The 17,762-nt window shown below is 41.7% G+C and overlaps 1 protein-coding gene and 2 long non-coding RNA genes across 8 annotated transcripts in view; 1 reads left to right on the top strand and 2 right to left on the bottom strand.

Moving 5' to 3' along the window:
• The window catches only part of DGKB (diacylglycerol kinase beta), a 298,387-nt gene extending 292,222 nt beyond the window's left edge, over positions 1 to 6,165 (top strand). For all 6 annotated transcript variants that reach the window (XM_079947902.1, XM_079947906.1, XM_079947903.1 and 3 more), the window contains one exon: positions 5,766 to 6,165. In XM_079947902.1, coding sequence (XP_079804028.1) covers positions 5,766 to 5,873 — 108 coding nt within the window. In that variant the 3' untranslated portion in view covers positions 5,874 to 6,165. The remainder of the gene's footprint in view (positions 1 to 5,765) is intronic.
• Positions 1 to 17,762, bottom strand: part of LOC307199864 — a 91,723-nt gene that overhangs the window by 41,174 nt on the left and 32,787 nt on the right. The gene's annotated exons all lie outside the window — the stretch shown is intronic.
• On the bottom strand, positions 7,020 to 12,908 carry LOC307199858. Its single transcript, XR_013832243.1, has 3 exons — positions 12,873 to 12,908; positions 7,459 to 12,557; positions 7,020 to 7,416 (listed from the first exon to the last, which is right to left on the bottom strand). It is a non-coding gene; the product is annotated as an uncharacterized lncRNA (long non-coding RNA).

Raw genomic sequence — 17,762 nt, 5'->3', positions numbered from 1 at the left:
GGGTAACTATCGACCAGTGACCTTGACATCGATACCAGGGAAGATCCTAGAATAGATAATTCATCAGCCTGTCTGTGAGCATTTAGAAAAAGGATGCTGTGATTATTTAGACCCAGCATGGGTTTCTCAAAAATAAGACATGCTTGACCAATCTTTAGCTGAGATTCCTGCATTGCAGGGGGTTGTATAATAATAATAATAATAATAATAATAATAATAATAATAATACTTTATTTGTACCCCACCCATTTGGCTGGATTTCCCCAACAAGGGTCCAAAAATACATCAAAATGTCACACATTAAAAACTTCCCTGAACAGGGCTGCCTTCAGATGTCTTCTAAATGTCAGGTAGTTGTTTGTTTCTTTGACATCTGATGGGAGGGCATTCCACAGGGCGGGTGCCACTACCGAGAAGCCCTCTGCCTGGTTTCCTGTAGCTTTGCTTCTCGCAGTGAGGGAACCTCCAGAAGGCCCTTGGCGCTGGACCTCAGTGTCCAGGCTGAATGATGGGGGTGGAGACGCTCCTTCAGGTATACTGGGCCAAAGTCATTTAGGGCTTTAAAGGTCAACACCAACTAGATGACCCTTGGACTAGATGACCCTTGGGGTACCTTCCAGCTCTAAGATTCTATGAGGTAATTCCTCCCATGGGGCTTTTTCATGTCAGGAAGAATGGGCAGCCAGGAAGGCTGCAGAAAGCACTGGAGGAATGTTTACCTGTAAGGAGAAAACACACCCACACCCACCCACCCACCCTGGGTGCTTTGTAGTCATAGAATAATCTCAAAATCTCCCAGTGGCTGAAATTCTGCAGTACCCTGAGAATTAGGCCGAAAATGGAAGCTTGTTTCACAGAGGAAGAAAAACTGCTGAGAAACCAGAGGACATTTTGCAGCCCAACACCTGTTAATATTCAAACTTGTCTATCTTCTTTAGGTAGGAACTTCGCTAATCTGCATACATTTGAGGGCTGATGTGGTTGGGTATTATTTCTGTGTTGTCGTCGTCCCACACCGCACAGTGCATACATTATTTTTGTTTACCTATGCATATTTTTTTTTTTAATTTCACAACAGGTTCTTCCTCCCCTCCCCCTTCATATAATTGACAATGCAATTTACTGCATGTGTGCTTTCTGCACCTTAGACAACTATGCTGAGATGTAATGCACCTACCTCTCCCGTTCAGATTGTTAAGAAAAGAATTAGTTGTGACTAATTGCCAATTAATTTGTAGTGCTTTAAAGGTGGGGGGAGGGGTGAAACAATTGCACCTACTAATTAAAATTTAAAATATTCCAAAGTGTCATCTGTAGGTGTCTGTGGAATACATAATTTCCATTTTGGTTCTGTGCTGGATCCTGTAACAACCCTGAGGTTGACAGCTTTATTAATTTAAAACCTCAGCAATACCTATTAGTATAAAACATGAAAAAAATGTCATTAATCATTTATTTTAATTTTGCAGCTCTGTCATTTTCTCAGTGTGTTTAAAAATTATGATGACACTACCATGTTTTCCAATTTACCTGTGTGAAGGGGAAACGGATCACACTACTTAGGAGTGATACTAGAGTATATTATTAGAGCTTAATTAATGCCAAACTAATTAGATTTAATTTCAGTGGGTGCAATGCTATTGCTGAGAAATTGTTTTAAGAGAACAGACTTATATATATAAAACCATTGAGGCGGTCCTTAGGGCAAGACCAACGTTATGCAGAGTGCAAAGCAAGATACGCTGATGTGATTTGAAAACTTATTCTATGTTTAAGTCTACTACTAATCCCAAACTCCTGGAACTGCTGGTTCAGAATACAGTGGCCAGATTATTAATAGGAACCACATATAAAAGCATATTAAAGCTGTGCGGGCTTCAATTTTTTTTCTGGGACCAATTCACCTTTTAAAGGTGATGAGCTTTAAAACCCTAAATTGTTTAGGACCCGGTTATCTGAAGGACTGGAGGTGATCCAATCACAATATCACTTGGTTGAGAGCAGGGAGAAGGCCTTTTCCATTGGCTGTGCCTAAGCTTCTGGGGCTCCTTCCAGAGGGAGGCATACCTTGCCCCTCTTTCACAGCACAGTTGGTCCAAAACCTTCCTTTAAAGAAGACCTCTAGCATTAGCTTTAATCTGCTGCTGTTGGTGCATTCTTGTGTTTCGTGGAATTCCTAGATTCAACATTGTCTAGGGAGAATACATCTCCATGGGTTTAACAGCGGGTAGAAAAAGTAATTTTGGCAGCGTCAGCTTTTTACTCCTCTTTCTTCTAAGCTCTGAAAGCAGACACAGATCCTCATTAGGACTCTTCCCACTATGCTCCTCTCAGGACCTCTGCTTAATGGCAGAAGCAACTACTGTGCAGATGTATTAAAACAGGAGTAGGGAATCTATAGCCTTCCAGATGTTATTGGATATCAACTGCCCATTGGCCCAGCATGGCCAATGGTCAGGTATAATGCAGCTCTGTTTTTTCATAATACTGGCATAGGCAAACTTGGCCCTCCAGATGTTTTGGGACCACAACTCCCATCATCCCTAGCTAACAGGTCAAGGATGATGGGAGTTGTAGTCCCAAAACATCTGGAGGGCCGAGTTTGCCTATGCCTGCCATAACATCTGAATCAGGAGAGGCTGTGAAAGCTCTGGAAGGGTATCTGAGCACAGTGATGGATTGGATGAAGGTCAGTAACTGGTACTTGAATCCTGGAGAGATGGAGGATCTTGGGGTGGGGTGGCTCCCATGCTCAGGTGATAGGCAAGTTGATTTGTATAGCTCAACTAATTAGGTACACAAATTGTACACTCGTTGAATGTAATGTGTGGAATGCTCCTGCTTTGAAATGTGTTGCATAAAAGTCTTCTATTTTAGACTGTACTGATAAGAACTGTTGACTTTCCTTAGAGTTTCTTGTTGCTATATAGACAGGTAATCCATTTCCAGTTTAAGGGTGTTACAAATCTCTTAACAGCTCACAACTTGGAACAACAGCCTAGAAGTTTGGTTTTATTTTTATTTTACTTTTTTCATTCTTGGTATGGGAAGAATTATTAATATACCTAGTAGTTTTGATACACTAAGGTTCCAGAAGCTGGCGGTGTCAGTTTCTAATACCAAATTCATTATGTTCTGTACCTTGATGGCTGCTTTCTGCTTGGTATATTGTGAGGAAATATGTAGCCACTAATACTCTAAAGGGTGCCTAATTGGGTGAATTTGCAGGAATTACAAATGAATGTTGCCTAGAGCCTTTTTTTATTTTAGCGATTCTGGTAGAGTTATGCATACAATTTCACATATGTTACCATAGGGAAGAGTAAGCTAGGATTCTAGAAGAGTTAAATAAAACCCACTTATCCTGTTGAATTTTTTACATTTCTGTCTCTTTTGATTGTAAAGTAAATTTCCACCCCAAGAAGCGGGCTGTTCCCTATTTTAATGAGCCTGTCCTCTCAGTATACTCCCCCACCACCACCACACACACATTACTATTAGTGAATGACAAGTGAAGGATATTCATTTTAGCTTGAAAATGTCAGGTATGCACTTTAAGAGATATATTTTTTGCCAGTTTTAATGAGGCGGTGTTTCTTTTTGAAAGAAATACTCATTTGTGATGTGGATACTGTGCAGATGACAACTGATATTTAATAAGTGATGGTTCTTGTATTAGTCGTAGTTCACTAAAGAAAATGTCCCAGATAGCTTTTGAAAAACTGTTAGCGTCACTAGCCCAAAGGCAAGATGTGACCTTTTTATTACATAATGAGAATCATTTATTATCTTACAATGTATCTTAAAGTCACAGACAAAATGCCACTTTGATAATTGCTTTCAATTAGCTTTGAGCATAGCATACATTCATAAAATGTCTTCTCTAATTTAGACTTGAATTAGAGAAAATTGGAGACATAATCTACGTTAAGGTTGTCTCATTTAAGGTGATTTCTAGTTTTATATCAAAGAAATCAAAATGAGTAGCTATAAAGCAGTCTTTCATGGTGTTTTAAACAGGCCTTTCAATATTTGATTTGATTTTACTATCAATTAATTAACAAATTAGAATGCTACTCCATCATTTTTGACCTTTTTAGTAAGTTGGCTTTTGACTTTAATTCCTGATGGTTATTTGGAAATTCAGCACTGAAGTTCACGTTAAGAGCAATGAACAATGTGATTAGGAGAAGTATAAATAAGGCATGCTACTGTAATCAAGTGTCTTATTTTTAATTTGTGATGTGTACAAAAAAATCATTATCAGTCTCATCTAGCGGCAGAGGAAAGCACAGTAGAAATGGCTTCTGCTCATAGAGCTGCCATACAGGGGGTGGCAGAAACGGCAGGCTGTGGAGGGAATTATCTCCTATATCCAGCAGTTGGTAGGATAAAATATGGGCCCATTACCCTAGTCAGTGTAGCCATGAACACAGCAACAGGTATGTAGCCTTATGCAGCATTTACATTTCCTTGGGTCAGAACCCCCTGGTCCCTTATATCCCTGCCTGATCCCTGATATCTTCTGGAAAATCACTGCTAGCATTCCCCATTGGCTTTGATGCAGCTTGTATCTATCAAAAGCCAAGTGTTCAGTATTGTGGACCAAATTTATGGACCTCCCTTCCAGTTGAGGTCAGACGTGCCCAATTCCTGTTGAACTTCGGGGGCCTACTGAAGACATTTTATAATTTTAGTTGGTTGACTGGTATTCTGTGCTGCTTTCCATTCAAATGAATCCCAAATCGGCTTGCAAACAATAAATAAGAATACCATAATGGAGCCCCAACAAGTGCAGCATATATCATGTGATGTAAATGAACAAATCATCAGTAAAGCAACTGCGATCTATAAAACACTATTAACAAACAAACAACTAAAAAAAGATGCTGAACATCACAGTTATAAGTCGTACTCTATGATTAATGAATCAGCATAGCGTTTATAATCTACAAAACAATAGTAACAAAATAGCAACTAAAAATAAGTTAACACTATTAAGTACATACATACTCTTCCCCAGCTCAAATGGCCCAGAATCTTTCACTCTAACCAGTTCATCAAAATACACATAAACATCCATTATATAGTAGGATTGTGATCTGATAGAAATACCTACAACATAGCTATACTTATTTATGGTTTTTTTAATTCATTTTTTATTTTCATTGTATTGAGTTTCTTGTACACCACTTAAAGACCTTAGTAATTAAGTATTAAATGGATTGTCTAAATGAAATGAAGCAGGTATTTAATACTATTTTTTTTATAAAAAACTATGTCAATCAGATCAATAATCAGTTACAACTGTGCAGATAAATATAATTCAGAGGTAGGTGTGTGTGTGTGTGTGTGTGTGTGTATAACATCTAAAAAAGGAAAATGGTTTTTTACAACACCTTATGATGTTAATTTGTATAATTAGAATTATGTCTGATAACTGAGATTCTGCCCAACCATGAGTGTGATTTTTTTCCATACACCGATAATTGCCTAGGCAATGGTCATTCATTCATTTATTCATTCATTCACCTCCCCTATTTTTTTAACATAGCATTGTTCAATTGCTTCTTTTAAAGTAACAAACATTATTTGTGAACTAGAATGTATAATAGAACTAGACTGTGAACAAGAATAAGAACAAGAAATTAAAATAAAATTGCTGTTGGATGTGTAACTAATAAGGAAACTGAAAATAATCATTTTTTGTGATCTATTGCTATCACATCTTTCGATTAGGTAATAATTCTTTTCTCTCTCACCAGATAAAAATCACCCACAAGAACCAAGCTCCAATACTGATGGGACCACCTCCCAAAACTGGGCTCTTCTCTTCCATCATTAAGAGAACAAGGAACTGCAGCAAAGAATAAGCTTCTTTTAGTTAAATCCTTATAAAATCAAATTAGCAGGGATTTGGAATATGTACGCTGGAAACCTTTCAAGGGTTTTAAAATGTTCTCTACTGCATAATCATGGAATCTGGAATAACAGTTTCTGTGACTGAGCTAATGTAAAATGATGCTATTAGAATAATTTATTGCCACAGTTTTGTAGGCATTTTGCATGAAGAAAGCTAATGTTTACATAAAGTGATAAAGCATATTTTTGTTGCATGCATTGCCATTACTAATTTGCAGGCTAAATATGCTGTGGGACGGGGGGCGGGGAGGGGGATGCAACACTGTTGGAAATGTGATTTTCCCCAGGATGTGAACCTCAGATTGGTCTTTCATATGGCATATTTAACCCATTGGACTACTCCGGCATCTTCTGAAGAAAGTGCCATGAGGCTTATTGCAGCCTTGGTTGGCTTCCTTTCCTGATTAATTCTGAGGAATAACTAACGTTCATCCTAGTATTTGCCCAGCCATCCCTCTTAAATCTCACCCATTGAATTCAGTGCAGATCTGATCATTTAAAGCCTGGCACATGAACTCTTTGTGCTATCTTGTTCTGTTAGACTTCACACAGAACAAGAAGCAACCAGCCTCATTTCCAGTTTTCGGAGGGCCCTTGAGCGAGGCAGACACCCTGCAGGGGGGGGGTCCCCTCTCTCAGAAAGGACACAGGTTCAAGCTTTTCAGGTCTGTGCCTGAGCACTCTTCTCTTTGCCCTGCCGATATCCACAAGCAACCCCACTTTGCCTGTTGAAGTGGAGCAAATTGCAATCGGCAGGAAAACCCAAATTGCCATTTGGTCCAATTCAGCTGTAAAGAGTGGGTTTTCCTGGGAAAAGAATGAAAAAAAGTGCTTGGACGCAGTGGCGTAGCGTGGGTTATCAGCACCCGGGGCAAGGCAAGTAATTTGCGCCCCCTAACCCATGGATTTGCGCCCCCTAACCCGTGGATTTGCGCCCCCTAACCTGTGGATTTGCGCCCCCTAACCCGTGGATTTCCCTACCCCCCAGATGTTGCGCCCGGTGCGGCCGGCCCCCCCTGCACCCCCCACGCTACGCCACTGCTTGGACGTAGACCAGGAAAGTGCAGACCATTTCCTAGAAAGCGCAGGGCAAGTTCAGAGGTGGAGCGTATGCCCGCGCTCCCAAGGGGAGGCGGGGCACAGAGGGTGCCCTCCCAGGCGCGGGATAGCCGCTCGGGTGCACAGAGCGGCGCATGCGCCCTGCAGCTGGGGGCGGAGCGAGCCACCCATGGGGGCAGAGGGAGACGCCAATGGCGGACGTTTGGTGTGCCGCCCACGACTTCCAAGCCTCCCCCACCTGTCAAAACGAAGGGGGAAGGGGGAAATGCGGCACAGCTCCCCCCTTCCCGCGCCACCTCAGGGTAGGCTTTGGAGTTGTGGGTGGGAGGCGTCCCAAATGTCACCCCCTCAGCGAAGACACCTGTGGTGGCTCGCCCCCGCCGCACCCGCCTGAGTCTCCTTCATCAATGGAGCAAGTCCAGGAAACAGTTGCCACTGGGGCCTCTGCTGTGCTATGGACCCTGTGTAAATGCCCACTGATGCTTCCCCCCCCCCAATTTTTTTTATTAATTTTCCAATATTTTTTTAAACAAACAAACAAATACACAAACAAACATAAATCTCAGCCTATTTAAGCCAATCTTTGTAAGTGACTTCCCCATATCCCCCTGGTTGAATTTCAGTATGTATCATTTTAATAGTTTTCCAAAACTAATGTTCTTATAAAGTTAACTTAATCACTTAACATCTTTCTTTCTTCCAAATTTGGCATTAAACATTAATTAATCACGTCACATATTTAAATCCTAAGCCTATCTGATATTTGCAAGCTTTCCATTTAAATGCCCACTGATGCTGGTCCATGGAAACAAGTCCTCGCAGTAACCAGAGGGAGCCCCCCCCCCCCAATTAGCACATTACATAATAGGCTGTTTCGTTCCACATGATCAAACTTCAAAATATTTCCATCGCAAATGCGGGCCCACACTATAGTGTTAGAATAAAAGAAGCATTGCTAACATGCATCTGAGCTGGAGAACCATTACACATAATACAAGACGAAACCCTGGGTTTGTCGCTGAGCATTGACTCAACATGGAGACTCAGCCAATCCTGTCTCTCCGACAGGTGTTATTTGTACGATACATTTGTCTGTTTGCCACATCCATACTTTAATATTTTAAGTGTACATCTAAACATGTAAGAGCATATCTGGGAAAGAAATGCAGTGGTTGAAACCAAGCCAAAAAATTCTCCACGTTAAATCTTCATAATATATCAAACTTCCAAGCAGTCTTGCTTATTAGCCTATGAAGCAGTAGGTGTGCCGCATCGTAACCAAGCCACATGCCTGATAAACCTCATTTCCACCAAAGATTTAGCAAAGCGAGGTTTCAAGGAAAATCGGCTGGTGCAAAAGTAAGCATTTGGGATCAAAACCCTCTTTTGAAAGCTTTTGATCACTTTGGCAGTGCCTGTACCAAGAAAGGGGACTGAAATTCACTAATTACAATTAATTCTTACTAAGTATTTATTTATTTATTTATTTATCGTGTTTATAAAAATAGTCCATGAATCAACTGGTCACCCCAATCAGATGGGCTCATGTGTGTGTCCATTGACCTTGGGGAGGTTTCATATCTTGTATTTCCGAATGCTCATGTGAACAAATGGGGAGCAAGTTTAGAAGCTGCCTCTAAGGGTCCTGTTACTGCATGTGCAGCAGAGACACTGGATTCGGAAGATTCAGAGTTATGGCCATCATAATTGTGTCACTGGCTTGTTTCCTTTATAATTGCAAAACAACTGATGATATTGCTGCCTTTTTTGTGTTCTCAATTCCAAGAATTTCTGCTGTGATGATTTTGTGCTCAGTACCTTACTTCCCACCCATGGCCCCCTGGAAAATGTATTAACAGCTTGGAAAACTGCAAAGCAGCTTGTTTTGTGCAATATAAGTGCCGCTGTCTTATGGTCAAGGCCAGGCCAGCCAACAATTTCTATGTTACGTATAAACTTATACATCTATAGCAAACTGCTTTTGGGGAAAGCCACTGTGATTTTCAACCCATTCCCCTTTTAGTTTGAGTTTCATCCTTGCATGCTTTGCTTTCAGGAATTCCACCAAGAAGAGCAACTTGCTTGAAATGCATGATTTATTAATGCCCTCGCACCTTCTAATCTATCTCATACTTTGCTAATGATTTATCAAATCTCTTTTCCTATTGATTCGTTCATCCTTATGAAATGCAAACAACATGAAATCTTTCTGTTGTGCACGGTATTGTGCATGGATGTAAGTACATTAGATACAGTTTGAGTACATTATAGGATTTGGTAGATTTCGTCTGTGTGTAATTGAAGAACACAGAAGCAGTATATTGCTGGCAAAGACAACGTACAGTACGTGAAAAATACTCTTAATGTTCTGTAAATGTTAGCAAACTAATGCCACTTAACATAACATTCAGCATTAGGCTAAGAAATGATGATATTATTATTATTATTATTATTATTATTATTATTAAAATTTGTATACTGCCATTCATCCAAAGATCCCAGGGTGGTTCACAATAGATATGTCTGTCTCCAAACCTAAGGATGTACAGTTCATCATGTCCAGTGATGTTAACTATAGTGTCAGAATTATAATTCTCTTGTAAGCTACAAACAAATGTACACCTATATCTGAGGCAATGGCTACTTCAGATATCCATGACTCAAAGGCAAATCCATCTTGCACATACTGTATCACATGACATGTTCATTGATTTTATGAAATTATGGCTATAGGTAATAAATATTTTCACATTATGAGTACAGTTTTCTACAAGTGATATTCACCTTCTTTGTAACCACACTTTTTTTCTTTAACAGCCCCAACTCCTTGATGTAACTGTGTGATAATCTTACAGGCATAGTTTCTCCAAAAACTAAAATCTAATCATAATTTTAGTGGTGTGAGATCTGCTTCCCTATGGTTCCTCATCATGCTGCTCTGGTATCTTGCGCATGAAGTTACTACACAGGTGGGATCACTGAGCTAGTCCTTTGCCCTGCACCTATTGTCCTTGAACAATGGTCTTGAAGGAAAGTCCTGCTCAGGTTATTGCTTTCTGCACAGACTTCTTGAGCAGCAGACTTCTTGAGAAAGCCACAAGAAGTATCACACTTGCCACAGTGGGTGAATGCGGGGCATAGACTACAGGATGCAAGAAAGAGAAATTGCTGCTTAATTGTGGTACAAATATTTGTCGGTAGCTAGCTGTTTCAACAGATCCTTGACAGAAGACTGTGGTGGAAGGATCAGTCAATTTCAGTATTGTCCATTTATTATTTTTCCAATCTTAAATTCAGTTCTCCACATTTCTGCAGCAATTTGCAGAATTAAAAAAAAGTCCTCCTAAAAATTCATCAGCATTTTATGTCAACTTTTCCTAATAGGCACATTTATGTACACCAATTTGACTAAGGTACAGAATTTTGCCAGCAATTTTCCTAATATGACGCATATTTATATTTTGTTCTCACTAATATATTCATGTTTATGCACACTTTCCCTTAATATATGCATTTTTGTAAACATTGGAGAATTGCGTTGCAAAATTTGGATGAGCACAAATTTGGGTGGATGGTTATGTTTTGGTTCTTCTATTGTTTCAGAAAGTGCAAATTTGATAGATTCATCTTTAGGTGTGAACCAAATCCAATTTCTCCCTCATCCCTTACCCTCCCTTGGTGGATACTACACCAAGGCTTGTTAAGAAATATGTCCAAATATAAGATTAAGTCATTTGCTGTGTTGTGTGGGAGAGTTATCTAGAAAAGAAAGAAGTGTGTTGCAGAGGTTCTGCGGACAAACAAACCCAGTGATTGTGTTTCCAGGGCAAACCTGGTTAAAGGGCTCTTTGACCTGTGCTGAGGGATTATTTGAATGAATCACAGAGGTCTGTACTGCTGCACGCTTGATGGAGCTGGGTGGGGTGAGTGATAGTTAGAATGCAAGCATCTTTGAGTAGCAGTGGATCAATTTAGATCTAGGTTGAAGGTATTCATACGTTAGTCCTTAGCCTGTAAGTCCAGGGTGAGGAACCTATGGCCTCCAACTCCCACCAACCCCAGCCAATTCCCATCAACTCCAGTACGACCAGTCATAAGGGTGATGGGAGTTGTCATTCAGCAATACCCATCACTAAGTAAAGAAAAACACCGTGGATTGTTGTGCAATGAAGATGAATATATTTGTTATTTACTCTTCTAAATTGGACTGTGTACACCTGGGAATAAGGCACTGAGCACAGTGCGACTTCTTTCTGAGTTAACATGGTGAAGATTCCACTGTAAACCTAGCCTGGGGACAAACTTCTGAAACTGGGACATAGAGGCAGGTGGTGTTATTTAGAACCATTTGGTTGCTTCAGACATTTTATGAATCTGGGCTTCAGCTAGCAAGTAAAAAAGCCAAAAATCATCACACAGGGCTGGCGCTAGTGGAGAAAGTCGAGCTTCCAGAAAGTAAATCATCCTCCTATTTTATTAGGAATGGTGTGTTTCTAAAACTCCGGCGGTGTTTTCTAAAACCACACCTTGCTGAAGAAGAGTTGTGGGTGGGCAGCTTCCACCTTCTAAGAAAAAGACAGTGTTCCTGTCACTTCCCACTGCCTCTTTTTCAAAAATGCCTGATGCTATGGACTTGAATCCTTCCTTCCCTTTTCTTCAGTGAATCTCCTCGCATCTCCAAGACTCTTCCAGCATGGAGCCATTTCACATGTTTCCTAGCTATGATTCAGAGTTTGCTGAAGAAGCACCTTGGGACGGCTTGCAAAGAGTGAGTCATACGAAAGAGTAAGCAGTCACTGCAGCGTTTTGGTATTTACAGAAAAAACAACACCTGTGTTGATGATAGACTAGCACAATTCAATATTTACCGAGTGCTGCTTTCAAATAAACACAGAGTGTCATTCACAGAGATTGCCAGCCCCAGGGACTGAGATCAGAATGTAGACTAGCTAGTGTGCCTTTAGCTGCCTAAGAGTTCGCGCCTGTGCTCTGTTGCACATAGGCATGGGCCAACAGAGCAAACTCAAGCTTATATCACTACGTTCACACAATCGTACGCTGCTCAGGAGTTGCGGAAAGTGGCATTTCTCTCTTGTGTAGCAACAAATGGGGTGCAGCTGCTCTAGTCTCGCCTTTTGACTTGCATGTTTTAAAATATATGCAGCACAAGCCACTACTGCCCTTGGGCTTATTTCAGACCTGAAGCAGGCTTGGTTAGGTTATTCCACATTTGGTGCTAGGTAGCACTTATATAGATGGCTTCAATTGTATATACAATATTAACAGATAAGAGCATTCATTTCTCACAGTTAAGAATCAGTTACCACTTAGCTAGTCTGGTAAGAAATTGAATGCTTGAGTTTAGTCTGTCATTCTTCTTGCCCATCTCTTTACTTGTACAGTACCATCATGATGCTTCGCACTAGCCTTACCCAACTTGATGCCCTCCAGGTTTTGCTCTACTACAACTCCAATCAGACTCAGCCAGCATGGCCAGTGGTCAGGAATCATGGGGGTCCAAAATATCTCTAGGTTGGAGAAGGCTGGTTTACACAGTTGAAAACAGTTATACCTCCCTAACTTGAGAAATCCATTTTTAAGGAAATCAGCCCTGAGTGCTCACTGGAAGGACAGATCCTGAAGCTGAGACTCCAATACTTTGGCCACCTCATGAGAAGAGAAGACTCCCTGGAAAAGACCCTGATGTTGGGAAAGATGGAGGGCACAAGGAGAAGGGGACGACAGAGGACGAGATGGTTGGATAGTGTTCTCGAAGCTACCAGCATGAGTTTGACCAAACTGCGGGAGGCAGTGGAAGACAGAAGTGCCTGGCGTGCTCTGGTCCATGGGGTCACGAAGAGTCGGACACGACTAAATGACTAAACAACAACAAAACTTGAGAAAACAGTGATCAACAGATGCATAACAAAATAAAAAAATTCCTTCCAGTAGCACCTTAAAGACCAACTAAGTTAGTTCTTGGTATGAGCTTTCGTGTGCATGCACACTTCTTCAGATACACTGAAACAGAAGTCACCAGACCCTTCTATATAGTGAGAAGGTGGGGAGGGGTATTACTCAGAAGTAATAGCCCTTCTGAGTACCACCCTTCTGAGTAATACCCCTCCCCACCTTCTCACTATATAGAAGGGTCTGGTGACTTCTGTTTCAGTGTATCTGAAGAAGTGTGCATGCACACGAAAGCTCATACCAAGAACTAACTTAGTTGGTCTTTAAGGTGCTACTGGAAGGAATTTTTTTATTTTGTTTTGACTATGGCAGACCAACACGGCTACCTATCTGTAACTGCAACAGATGCATGAAAGGGAGAGAAATAGAGAGCAGATTATTCAGTGAGGGCTGGAACAGATGTGGTTTAGAATATCCATTATTAAATCTTCCAACATATTTTTTTTTCTTTATCTGGAAGCAAAACTGGAAGCAATTTGGTTTTGGTCTGAGATGCATGGAGGGTTAACTACCAACGCCAGTTCCCTAATGCAAATCAGACCCGCTAGACGCTACTGATATGTTGTTTCTATGCTAGCAAGGATGGCTGTGCACTATCTCCCAATATCTGAAGCATTATGCCTGTGAATATCAGTTGTCAATCACAAGTAGGGGGAGCCCTGTCGCACTCAGGCTTTATATGGATTGACCACTGTGAAACCAGGATGCTGGATTTTCCAGCAGGAAAATTTTTAAATGGTCAGGCACTATTATTTATTTACTTTTCATTTATTTAGCACATTTATCACCTCTCATGCATAAAAAGGCCCTGGCACAGATTACATCACAATAAAAAAAATCAAAATATAGTTATGCAGTTAAAACTACAACCAATAAATAAAATTATCTGCAGCAAATAAGCAACTATTAACATCCCCTGTCCAAAAAAGCCTGGGTAAAAAGATATACTTTTGCATGTTTTTTCCCCTGGCATAATACAATCACAGATCTCCCTCATAATGTGCTGTTTGGCCCTGAACTTACTATAAATGCCATTCATGTCCATGTAAGCTATTTGCAGTTTTAGAAACCAAGATGGAACTGAAGCACTGGGGGTGTTGCATTGCTGTTGTTTTAGTAGGAACATGGGTGTGAACACTTGAAAGGGTACTAGTGTGAAAAGGGCACTGGACGAATGCTCTAAGAATAAGTGGAAGTTAGGAAGAATGAGGTGGGTGACCTTGGAAGTGAATTAAGGTAATGTGTTGAGAGTGAGTGGTGGTCTACACTAGGAATATGGGGACAGATGAAAAGTAGAAGATAAGCGTTCAGCAAGGCCATGATGAAGATACAGACCATATGTTTACATTGGAAGTGAATTAAGATGTTGGCAAAATTTGTACTTCCTTAGCCTGAATGTGAGGGGTTTGGGGGGGTGTTATAATGTTTATACAACAGAAATGGTGGATATTGGGACCTCCAAATCTTGGATTAAATTGTGATCTGAAGAATAATTCCTATCCAAGCCGCCTCCCAACCAGTAATTCCCTAACCCTCCTTCCCTCCAAACCATGGGTAGGCAAACTAAGGCCCAGGGGCTGGATCCGGCCCAATGGCCTTCTAAATTCGGCCCACGGATGGTCTGGGAATCTGTGTGTTTTTACATGAGTAGAATGTGTCCTTTTATTTAAAATGCATCTCTGGCTTATTTGTGGGGCATAGGGATTCGTTCATTTCCCCACAAAAAATATAGTCTGGACCCCCCACAAGGTCTGAAGGACAGTGGACCAGCCCCCTGCTGAAAAGGTTTGCTGACCCCTGCTCCAAACTATTCATTCCGTAATCTCCCACGTACGGTACCTGGCTGGTTTGGCTGCTGGTGACAAGCATCTGTGAGGAAAAGAAAGACAGAAGTCTCTCCCTCTCCGTTTAGGACAGCATGCCAAGGCACAAGGACCCCGTGGTGCTTGAGGAAAACATCTGGGGTGACCAGAACCTTCGGTTCTCTTGGCACACCATTCTGGAGCATATCAGGCACCAGGTGGAAGAGGTAGGGAGAGACTCCCCTCTTTGCTGTTTACTGCAGCAGCCAGGTAAAGGGGACTTGGGAGATCAGGATGGGATGGTGTTTGAGGTCTCTGGGAGATGTTGGCCAGGCCAAATTGCTCACACATCTGAACTGAAGAGCAACAGCTTGTTTCCTGGCCAATCCAGTGCAAGCCACCCACTTGTATCAGCAGGATAGAGAGTATTGTCAATGCAGCCAGTAAGAAAACAATACTTCTGGCCATGAAATAGTAATATACAATGCACCAGGGATACCCAACATGGTGACCTCTAGATATTGTTGAACTACAATTCCCATCTGCCCCCTCCAGCATTGCCAGTGGACAAGGATAATGGGAGCTGTAGTTCAATAACATCCAGAGGGCACCACATTGGCTAAAGCTTTAGGGCAGAAAACTGTTTTCTTATATAGGGTTGCCATATGTCTGGAATTTCTGGGACATAACCGTAACATTGCAGTTGGCAGCAGTGTCCTGGCAGAAATTGGGCAAATATCGGGGGGGGGGGAGTCTGGATGTATGGCAGCCCATGTCTGCAGTGCTGTTTTTGTCTATTTTCCATAAAATAGTTCAAAAAAGCCCAACAACTTTGGCCAAAAAAAAAAAAAAATGGAGGGCAAAAAAGAGAAAAAAGCTCTGTCCAGATTTTCACTGTTTGAATTATGGCAACCCTATCTGATATTTGTTTCAGACGGCTGCTTGAGCTGAATGTATGGTATCAGGCGAATTGCACAAAAGCAAACAAACAAAAACCCTGAACTATGTTTTCCTTAAGAAAACAAATGTCAATCACCACCACCGACATCAGCCATTGCCTATGTAACCCTCCTCCAGTAACTACTAAAATTGTAACTTCATTAATCACCTAACAAAAATAATCTCATCAGCGACGACATACTACAATAACAGTTCCTTGCATTTCTAGTATTGTGATGCAATCGTGCAATGCAGAAAATAAATATAATCACCTACTGTAGAGGTATATATAAATTTAATAGGAAAAATATGTACAATTTAAGAACATGCTATCTATGCAAACTGAACAGATTTTGAAATGATGTAGAGTAATACAGAACTGATGAATAAATCCAAAATATGAGAAATTTCTTTTTTATCCAGACAGAATCTGGCAGTGTTTATGTTGCTTTCTGGGCAGTATTTACAGTAGGGATATCAAGGAGAGGACAGAATTGATAGACTAAAGCTGCTATCCTGTACCAACTTACCTGGAAGTAAGACCCCTTGGACTCACTTCTGAGTTAATATTCAGAGAACTGCACTGTAAATACCCTCTTGGATTTTTGAAATTGGCAGGTATACATCAAATATTTTGATATACATTCCTCATTAAACAAAGTGTTGCATTCCACTTTATTACTATTTATTTATTTATTTATTTATTTATTTATTAATTATTATGCCACCCATCTGACTGGGTTGCATAATAATCTGGGTGGTTCCCAACAGAATATTAAAAACACAATAAAACATCAAACATTAAAAACTTCCCTTATAATAGGCAGGGTAGTTGATGTTGTTGGAGCACAAAACCCATAATCCCTGACCATTGGCCATGCTGACTGTGTCTGATGGGCACCACACTGAGATAGGCAACAGAGAAATATACCACCACAGATCTTTCCAGACAATTCAGCAGCCTTGTATTTACAGATGAGAAGGTAAAACTACTGCAAGATGTAGTTCTGTTGTTTCTGCTAACAATTTTGCCTCTTGCAAAAGGTGCGTACTGTTTGTCATTGTAAAGAGACCTACAGCATCCCTTGGCACAATGACTCTTCAGCAAAAAACAAAACCAGGCACCTGCTGGTAGCTTCCTGTTAGTCTGAACATTGAAACATCTGTTCTGTAGTCAGTGAGTAGCTCACACTTGCATTCAGCTCCTCTACTTAAAGGCAATGAGAGCATAAAGTAAAGGTAAAGGTACCCCTGCCCGTACGGGCCAGTCGTGTCCGACTCTGGGGTTGCGCGCCCATCTCGCTTAAGAGGCCGGGGGCCAGCGCTGTCCAAAGACACTTCCGGGTCACGTGGCCAGCGTGACAAGCTGCATCTGGCGAGCCAGCGCAGCACACGGAAACGCTGTTTACCTTCCCGCTAGTAAGGGGTCCCTATTTATCTACTTGCACCCGAGGGTGCTTTCGAACTGCTAGGTTGGCAGGCGCTGGGACCGAGCAACGGGAGCGCACTCCACTGCGGGGATTCGAACCGCTGACCTGACGATTGGCAAGTCCTAGGCGCTGAGGTTTTACCCACAGCGCCACCCGCGTGGGTGTTTGGTATGAGAGCATAAAAGGTAAAGGTAAAGGTACCCCTGCCCGTACGGGCCAGTCTTGACAGACTCTGGGGTTGTGCGCCCATCTCACTTAAGAGGCCAGGGGCCAGCGCTGTCCTGAGACACTTCCGGGTCACGTGGCCAGCGTGACATCGCTGCTCTGGCGAGCCAGAGACGCACACGGAAACGCCGTTTACCTTCCCGCTGGTAAGCGGTCCCTATTTATCTACTTGCACCCGGAGGTGCTTTCGAACTGCTAGGTTGGCAGGCGCTGGGACCGAGCAGCGGGAGCGCACCCCGCCGCAGGGATTCGAACCGCCGACCTTTCGATCGGCAAGTCCTAGGCGCTGAGGTTTTACCCACAGCGCCACCCGCGTGGGTGTTTGGTATGAGAGCATACCAAAGGCTAAATCCTTCACCACATTTAAATGATGCATCTTTTAATCGCCACTTGGTGGAGTCTTTACCCCCACATC

This window comes from Podarcis cretensis (genome assembly GCF_951804945.1).
Source record: "Podarcis cretensis genome assembly, chromosome: 12".
NCBI classification, from domain to species: domain Eukaryota; kingdom Metazoa; phylum Chordata; class Lepidosauria; order Squamata; family Lacertidae; genus Podarcis; species Podarcis cretensis.
Note: the sequence above shows the minus strand (reverse complement) of the source record. Positions and strands in the feature narration are given on the sequence as shown.